The following is a 9,270-nucleotide window of genomic DNA, read 5'->3' as shown; positions in this document are numbered from 1 at the left end:
AGAATTCCTCTGCCCATTTGGAAAAGGTCTATGGGAAAATGATCTCATGTCAACAATCATCGTCTGTTCTTATTAGAAAAATGGCGGACAGCAGCTGTCAAATTCCATGATCTTCTTACCACCTAAATATCAAGTTTGCAAAAATTCGCTGGATATAAATAACACATTATGCAAGTTTGATAATAATGTGTATATTGAGAATGTAGTAGATTCAGTATGTGTTAAGAATTTTGATGATCTGAAAGACATGGATATGTTAACTGGTTGCTCAGCTAAATTACTGAGTCAGTTACATTATTCAGCCAAGTGTTCAGCCAGAAATGTGAATATACTTGAACTATGTTGTAGCTACAGGTCAGCAGCAATATTGGCTCAATGAGGAGACTCCTAAAGCTATCTGTGCCTACTTGACTGTACCTATGTCATGGCCCTATGGGTCATCAACCCCCCCATCCTGGGTACACATCTGCTTGTCCAAAGAAGCTGTATAGCATCATTCAGGTTTCCAACAAAAATGACACCTTATTTCTTAAAATGGTGTTCTTGCAGTGGGTATGCAGTACTACCTTTCTTGCAGTATGTTAGAGAAATGGTAATGAATGTTGATGTGTTGAATGGAGTAGGCACTGGTAAATGGGAACATGCACAGGCAACAAAACACAATGCATTGCATCTAGATATAGTAGTTTATTATTGGTATGAAAAAGTACATACTCATGTGACTTACTTAAGTTTTGCTCATAAGTTTCAAATCTAGTGGCTATAAATAATCTGTAAATAGATACGAAACGTCCACTGATATCAGTGAATACAAGATTATATTAAATATGCTTCCTCTTTAGAAAAAAATCTTTCATAAACTTGTGAACAAAATATCCGATTCTCATGTCAACAACCGCATACATAAAATACAATGAATTTGAAATCACTCCTGTGAAAAGTGTGACATATATTAAATATATAGTACTCCTATGAAACACTACTCTCTGATCCATACACCTAGTATCATTGCTTACATTCAGGCTTGTATAAAAACTGATTCACTCTGAAGACACTAACATCCAACAGTGGGAAGCCTTTCCATTGTCATTGCTCAACACACATCTGCATAAAAGTAGGCAAATCAAACCTGCAATATTGCTATTTACACATGAGATCAAAAGATTTCTTTCAAGTAGAAAAGATGAAGTTGTTGCAAAGCCAATCACTTAACATGGAATTGGTGAGGTAAGAGACTGATGAAATATATAATGTTATTACAAAATACCATTCCTTCAATTCTTATCAGTAGCAACATGAAACATTTTAAAACATGTAAAGCATATCCCACGTACTGAACTTATGAGTTTGTAGAGAGTTCATGGATGATGGCAATACCATACCAGTTAACATACAGCTACTGAAGAACAGCCTTAAAACACATGCCAGGAGTGGAACAGAACAAACCTGTTTGGTTAAGCTACACACAGACAGTAAAATCCCATACACTATACATATACTATACAGTCCCACAATGGGTAGTGATAACAAAATGTATGATGATGAACCTGCAATGACAACATGGAGGTCAATGTGACCAACAGGAAGAAGAATCAGCAGATTTAGGTAGTCCTTACAAAGTTACTTGTACTGGGGTCTCAATGCCACTGCAACGGTGAGGAGTAGAGATATGTATAGCGGTGGAGATAAAATGACAACGAAGTAGGCGTGGTCTTCAGGCTGCTATTGCTTGTTGGCATGGCATCGTCTGCATAGTGTATAAGAGTATTGGCAAGAATGTCTCGCAGTCATCAGCACCTGCTTTGAAACTCACGAGGCACTAGGTAAATAGTTTATAAAAATTCTCAAACTGGGTAGATTTGATGTCCTTAAAAATGAACAATTCTTGTGAAATACTGCAGATGATGCGTCAAAGGATGTAGGCCCCATTGTAAAACTTACAGCTACTTGGTGTATATCCATTCCAGTGAATAAGTTAATTAAGACACATTAAGGATTTCTCACTAAAACAATTCTGATAACCATTCAGAATAGCATTAAAATAACAACTTCTTAAAATCCTGTATCAAGGGAGATAATTACATTTTCCATCATGTTCAGTTCTCTTCTCACTGACCTGATTGTTGATAGAATTTCTCAATCAACAACACAGAAAGAGATGGTATAATAATTACTTAGAAGAAATATATTACATCTGGGTTCATTCTCGTGGCAAAATCAACACCACGAAATGTAAGAATGTGCAAAGTCAACTTTCCACCTCAATACAATAAGCAAATTACAAATTCAACAATCATTAAAGCATGGTGTGAATAAATAGCACTTACAATAGGATCACTACAAAACTGTAGCAATAACTTGAAGTTTAAATGTAAAATCACAGATTTTCACCAACACAGAGCACAAATAACAGCCAGATTCCTATTTGCAGACATAATCAGCCAGTATTAAAACAACAGGCTGATGAAAAAGGCAGAGCTACTGAGGCGACAAAACAAGTGAATCTTGTACTTCACACTGGAGTATCCTCACTTGGGTAATGGCACATTTTAACCACAGGCACTAGAGTCAATGATCAACGTGGCACAAAATCAATTATAAACTGTCTTAAGAACATATTCTTAGAAGCTGATTGGTAAGGTTTAGATGTTACTGAACATAAAAGTTTGTTTCTACTTTTGTCCCATCAATGGAACCTTTGAACATTGATCAAATGAGCTTGAAGAGCTGAGGTAGACGCTACATGTAGATGTTTGTTTTTAACATCCACAGTGACTGAAATACAGGTGAGGCATACAGTGGTCCCCATACACCACAGCAGTTGTAGACAGGTATAGCAGTCCGTCTGAATGTTGCATGCCCTATTGTCATATGATTAAACACTGAGAATTGGTAAGTGATTGATGGATGAAATCCAACAGTGAATGTACCAGGTACTTAATGCTGTAATGATGCAAGTGACTGATGCATGTTTGAGGAGTGTGTTCTACCATTACATGAGCAGCAGGGGCCACTTGTGCAACCAGATATAGCAGGTGAAATTGCATGTGTATATAGATATGTACAGCTTGTCCCAGTAGATCCAGTATGCACCCGTATGCACCTGATAAGCTCTGGTGACTCAAAGATATTTAAATGGCAAGTAAAATAGAAGCCAGTTAAGTCTGCATCTGTGTGAATTTGGTGACAAATACTGACAACATAAGACTTGAAGTCCTTCTGTCACTAACCTTAGTTTACTCATAAATTCAATCTAAGACTAAGAAAAATATCTCACTAGAACATTACAACCACAAAATAGTCAATAATTAGTCCCTATATATAGATGATTGCAAGCTGCCAATGGGACAGTAGTGTATTTCATTGTATTATTGTTATTCCATACTTTCAATAATGGAACATAAATATATCTTCAGAGAAATGGAAGATACGATATTGGCAGAATTTAAGATGTCATGTCTACATAGAGAGACCTATCCTATACCCCTGGCTATACAACTATCCTCTCACTCAGTACACACTTGCAAACACTTGTGTATATATGTCATCTATATAACATCCTTGCACCAAAAGAGTGTGAATGCATGTGGAAGATAAGGATCCCTGACTGTGTACCCCCACTGGGCAGGCCATGGTTCACAACATAGTCAGGTCATTGGTTGGAGAAGCCCTCACAGCACGAGTCACTCAGTGAGAGGTTGCCTGCACTGACAGCTGCATCAGAGGAGTCCTGCAGCTGGGGAGAGTCTGCTCTACAGGCTTGTCCCATGCCAATACGGGAATTGTTCTCTCTCTGCTTTCGTGCTTTCATAGCATCTCCCCTTTTCTTCCGCTTATTCTTGTCCACCCGTCTCACCCTTCCTGATGAGGTTGTAATTATACGTTGGTTTTCTAATCTGTGACCTTCCAGAGATTGTCCATGACCATTGTTCATATTCATCTGATGACCTCGGTGTCTGCGACTATGTTCACTACTTTCATCGTTGCCTTCAACATTGTCCAGCGCTATTAGCTTTGGAAGAGATCCAGATTCAGAATTAGAAGTAGAAAGGTCCTCAAGAAAATCGAAAGCAGCCACAGCCTGACGCTCAGGGTCTCCATATCTGATGAAGAACTTGGAAAAGTCAAGAGGAGGGCGGTGGGTTGATGGGTACCTCATTACTTCATGGCGAGCTGAAAACGACAAAATCAAGTTTGTAACAAGTTGTGAAACTGAACTTGCCAAATGTTCTTCGTGCTGTGATATAATATTTATACTATTCTATTATCAGTGCATGCAAAGATTTAATACCTTGTCTCCTGCGGCCAATGAGGCGTTGACACATCATATGGTCCAGACCGATGTCACTGGCGAGGCTGTCATTACTCTCCCCACCTGATGCAAGCATGGAGTCTAGGATGTCGGCACGTTTCTGCAGCAGACAACAGCATTCAGTATATGAATAACAAACTGTCAAATCTATGCCATCTGGCCTTAACATTTCAACCTTACATCTGGAATTATATTCTTTTCAAGCAATAGTAGTGACACCTATGTTGACCTTAAATGCGTATAAAGTATACTTCCTAACTTTTGATTAGGGAATTTATATCTTTCCATAATACACAAAATAGATTCTAATCTGTAAAAAGATTTGTCAACCTCCATGCACTTCTGACAGAATTTGCAATGATATTACCTTGACTTTTGTTGGAAATCAGACAAAGCACTTAGTGAACCCACACTTCATGTTCTGTATGCATTTATACTATACATATGTATATGTATCTGTTAAAGTCAGTTGTCCATAGTGACATTGACAGTAAATGTCAGCTGAAGTATGGCAAATAAACTCCACACTTAAAAAGTAGGTTAGCGATAATTGCGACTTGTGATTAGTGACACACAGAGCCAGGACAGCAGGAAATGTTTACTATTTTCACTCACACTTGGTGTGACAACTGATCTTTTGTGCTCTATTTTCACCACAATTTGCCTTTTATGACCAGCGGACACAATTTCGGAAATAATCAAGACTGGTGTTTATTTTCATATTTACCTCAGGATCAGCCATGTGGCTGTCAGAAAGCTGCCTCCTTGGAGGCCTGTTCTGATCCTCATTGCGAGACTTATTGCCCTGGTAGACTCTGGTACTGGCAGCCCCATTCTCAGAGTATGTGTAACCTGGGAGGTCTGTGTATGACGTCCCATTGACCTGAATTTCATAGAATTCCTCCTCACGAATCTCACAGTTAGTATCCAGGTCACATCTAGCACCATCATTGTCCTCAAAGTCATCCATCCAGTTTGTAGACTCCTCAGCTAGTAATTCTGTGCTCCCTATGATGACCTCTCCTCCACATGATGCCATGTAGAACTCATCATCCACCCAGTGGTAGCCATCCAGAGCAGCTGCAGGCTGAGCAGTGGTTTGATTGGCTGGAGGAGGACATCCTGGAAGCTCATTGGTGGAACCAGAATCAGCTGAGTTCAAACTTGATAAACTTTTATGCAAATCATTCACAGTTTTGGAAAGGTTGGCAATTTGCTTAGATATTTCTTCAAACTCCCTTGACTCAATATTCTCTTCTCCAACAGTTTTTCTAAGTCTTGGTCTTTCTAGTTCAGGTGGACAAAGTTTGTTAATCCCCTGATCATGACTCCCATTGGAGAAGAGGCTTCTGTTGGAACCCATGTTGCACAGACTGTAGAAATTGCTGTTGAATTTTGTCTGCTCTTCTGACGGTGGTGATCGTGGACTGTCCTCAATAGATGCCCCCTCATGTGTACCATTAGCTGGCTCAGGGGCAGAGAAAGACCCATCCTGAGCGACTGTCGAACTGTTCGAAACATTGGCATCTGCCGATGAAAGATTGCTACCGATATTGTCGAGACAGACATCCTCTGCAGAGCCATTTTGTGAGGAGGCTCCATTAATATGCTTTTCAATTTCATCTTTGCTGAACTTCAGTATCCAATCTTCTGGGTTAGAAGAATCAAACTTCTTCACTGACACTGGTGAAGGGGTAGAGCTCTGCAAGAATAGAAAACATCATGAGTAAATGAATAAATGTAAAATACATGAAGGACCTGGTGATGTGCTTATTTTCATCATGCATCGTTACATGCTTTACAACTTACAGCAAAAGAAGATTTGATACTGAAATACAAGGCCATACCTTCTTTAACTCATCCATTGTGTGTTTTGGGGTCCAAGGAGGCAGTGTGAAGGGGCGTTCACTTTTCTGTTTCAGTAATTCAATAAAGTTGATCTGAGCCTCAGAGTCACTGTCTGAGTCTGACACCAGGGCAGGAGACATCTGCAGATGAGAAGAATACCCACTAAATGGAGCTGTGTATACTAATATATAATGCTACAGTTGCAATATGTTCCACTTCATCTAAATATGACATTAAGCAAAGATAATTGTAAGTACTCTAATGACAATATCTAACCTATCAATCCTAGTGTATATAAACATGGATGTAGTTACTATTGAACTGGTCATTCTTAATAGGGTACTATATTGTTGCTCCATATCCATTACTATACCTTTGACTGACAGTGATCCTTGACTATGTCATGTACCCTGTATAGGACGGAGGTTTCATCGATGTCAATTAGTACAACTTGGCGTTTGTAATCACAGTTGCTGCCAGCAGATGGCGCTGGCTGGAAGTCCATCTCTGAGACTGATGCTGAACGTTCTGGAACTTTCCCACTGTCCCAGGTTCCTTGTGTGAAGTCTTCATACAGGGAGGTAGATTTACTCTGGCCAGCATTTGACAGATTGGAGTCTGACTTAGCCTTGGCAAGGCACAATGAAGAAGGTTTGGTCGATGTATTCTTTGTGGAATCTAATGTTGGTAAACATGGAAGTTTTTGAGTGAAAGATTGAGGTTTGCTAGGCATGTTCTCATGGGAATTTTGGAGGTGTGACTTGAGGGTATTCTTTTGCATGGCAACACTTTCTTGCACAGTTTTGTTGTGTATAGCTTCCCACTCATCATCCTCTGGTATATCCTCCAACAATTTATCTTCACTGATGTGCAGTGACAAGGCATGGTCACAGATAGAGTTGTCCTTCACACTGGTGAAGTTCTGGAAGATGATATCAGCTGCTGGAACTGAACCATCATCCTGAGCAGGATCTTTAGCTGTTACAGAGCTATTTACTTCCAGAGCCTGTTGCATAGATTTGGAGGAATTAGGGCTTTTGGCATGTTTGTCTTTATCAAATGGCCAGCGTTTCTTTGGACTCTTGGGGGATATGATTGGTGACCTTGAAGAGTCTAGCTGTTTAGCACCTTTAAGTTTCTTTGCCTCCTCCTCGAAAAACTTTTTCATGTCATTGACCTTAAGGACAGGACTGACAGCACTCTCGCAGCTGGAGGAGGACACCTGTGAGGACAGACTCTGGTTGGAGTTCCGCAGCTCCATGCTGTGTGTAGATGTCTCCATGGCAGAGTCATGATCACTCATCACATCAGTGAATGCATCCTTTGTCTTTATTGTACTGCTTTCTGCTGTGGAACTAATGTCACTCTCATTTACCTGTTCACATTTAATTAGAATTTCAACTTTTGGAGTTGCAGCATCACTGAACTTTTCTAAAATCTCTGGTTGAATGTCACTTGACATAGTGGAATATCCATCATCTTTACTCCCAGAGCGTTCTACACGGACACTTTCGAAACTAGAATCAGAAGATGGAGCCTTTTGATGGTATGCCAGAACTTCTCTGCTTTTCACACGTTCAATTACATCCTGAACAAGAAATGCAGCAAGATCTTTCTGTTTTTCAACAGTCAAATTTTCACTGAGAAATGGCATTCCATCTTTGTCCATTATGAGCCCACTGCCCTTCTTGTCTGTGCGACCTTGACACTGACCTTCACTGGACAATTTACGTAACCTTGGAGGTTTTTGTGGCACAGGTGGTGGTGATTTTTTACATTTCCCAGGTGGACTCACAACAAGAGAAACATTGGCAACAATACAGTTCTTGTTATCTCCAGCAACACCTGCTGGATACTTTCTGACTGTACTGTCAGGTTTTTCAACTTTTTGAGGGTTACCTCCTTTCTCTGAGTTCTGCTCGGTAATTTGCTTCTTGGCATCAGTACTGAGGTTACGTTTAACACTGTTGATCAAAGACTTATTTTCCTCAGTACTTGAAGAACTGGATGAACTGAATCCACAAGAAAACTGTTTTTCTCTTGGCACAAGAATAAGGTTATCTGGTCTGAGAGGTTTACACCCACTCAGCCCATCTTCACTTTTCACCACAGTGGCTGAGCCATCTTTCACGATAATATCAGTATACGGTCTTGACTTAACAGTTTTAGGTGAAGACTGTGTTCGATTGGCATAGTGGTAGAACATCCCCTTTGTCATAACGGGAATCTGACTTGGGCCTGAGGCAGGTGTGTTGAGGCTATTTGGTGACAGACAATTGGGAGACCAGTCAGAAAGGAAGTCCTCGTCGAGAGGGTTGTCCATGTCTAAACTACTATCCAAGAGATCATTGAGTGAGACAGTGGAGGCTGTGCTAGAGTCTCTAGACACTGGTCGGGAGTCACTATCTTCATCACTGTAGTCATAATAGTACTGACTGCGAAATGGCAGCGTGTGTCGGGGAGAGTCACTGGATTGTCTCGATGTATTCACAGATTTAGGAGAATTATCCCGGGAGAGTGCTTTCTTTCTCTGTGACATGAGATCATGGAAACTTTGAGGTGTACTGTGTTTTGGTCCTTGCCCTTTCTGCTCGGGTGTGTGGTCACCAGACCCTTTCCGAGCTCCCTGACTGGCTGTAAGTGTTGGAACCCTGCTAGGTATTCTTGACTTGGTCCGTGGAGATGGAGGAGGCAGAACTTGTGCTTTGTCAGCAACAACCTCAGCAGTTACATTCTTCTCACTGGATGACTTTTTCCCTAAACTTTTAGGTTTACGATGAGGACGAGTGGTGTTTTTGATACTAGGTGATTTTCTAGCAACACCAATCCTATCTAGAGACTGACAACCTCTTTCAAGTCCAGTAACACGTTTCACCTTTGGACTAGAATTATTGACAGGGAATTCTGTTTCTATCTTTGTCTGTAATGCTGGGCTGCTGCTGGCCTTGGCAATGGAGTCTGTGTGGGGAGGGGTTGGGGGTGTCACAGGACTGTTGTCAGAGGAGCTAGGTCGACTTTCATCTGTCAAGGGCAGGTCCAACTTATCTCTAAGCCAAGGGGGAGGTGAGCTCATCTGCGGCATACCAGGACTATCATCAAACATCTGCAAC

The 9,270-nt window shown here is 40.7% G+C and overlaps 1 protein-coding gene across 11 annotated transcripts in view; it reads right to left on the bottom strand.

The window, feature by feature from the left end:
- Positions 1–667: 667 nt before the first annotated feature.
- Positions 668–9,270, bottom strand: part of LOC124253232 — a 176,970-nt gene continuing 168,367 nt past the window's right edge. For all 11 annotated transcript variants that reach the window (XM_046686957.1, XM_046686959.1, XM_046686958.1 and 8 more), the window contains 5 exons: positions 6,534–9,263; positions 6,160–6,300; positions 5,040–6,014; positions 4,292–4,412; positions 668–4,173 (listed from right to left, as the gene is read on the bottom strand). In XM_046686957.1, coding sequence (XP_046542913.1) covers positions 3,653–4,173; positions 4,292–4,412; positions 5,040–6,014; positions 6,160–6,300; positions 6,534–9,263 — 4,488 coding nt within the window. In that variant the 3' untranslated portion in view covers positions 668–3,652. The remainder of the gene's footprint in view (positions 4,174–4,291; positions 4,413–5,039; positions 6,015–6,159; positions 6,301–6,533; positions 9,264–9,270) is intronic.

The sequence above is a fragment of the Haliotis rubra genome, unplaced genomic scaffold, assembly GCF_003918875.1.
Source record: "Haliotis rubra isolate DU_JTF1 unplaced genomic scaffold, ASM391887v1 Scf536, whole genome shotgun sequence".
Classification (NCBI taxonomy): domain Eukaryota; kingdom Metazoa; phylum Mollusca; class Gastropoda; order Lepetellida; family Haliotidae; genus Haliotis; species Haliotis rubra.
Note: the sequence above shows the minus strand (reverse complement) of the source record. Positions and strands in the feature narration are given on the sequence as shown.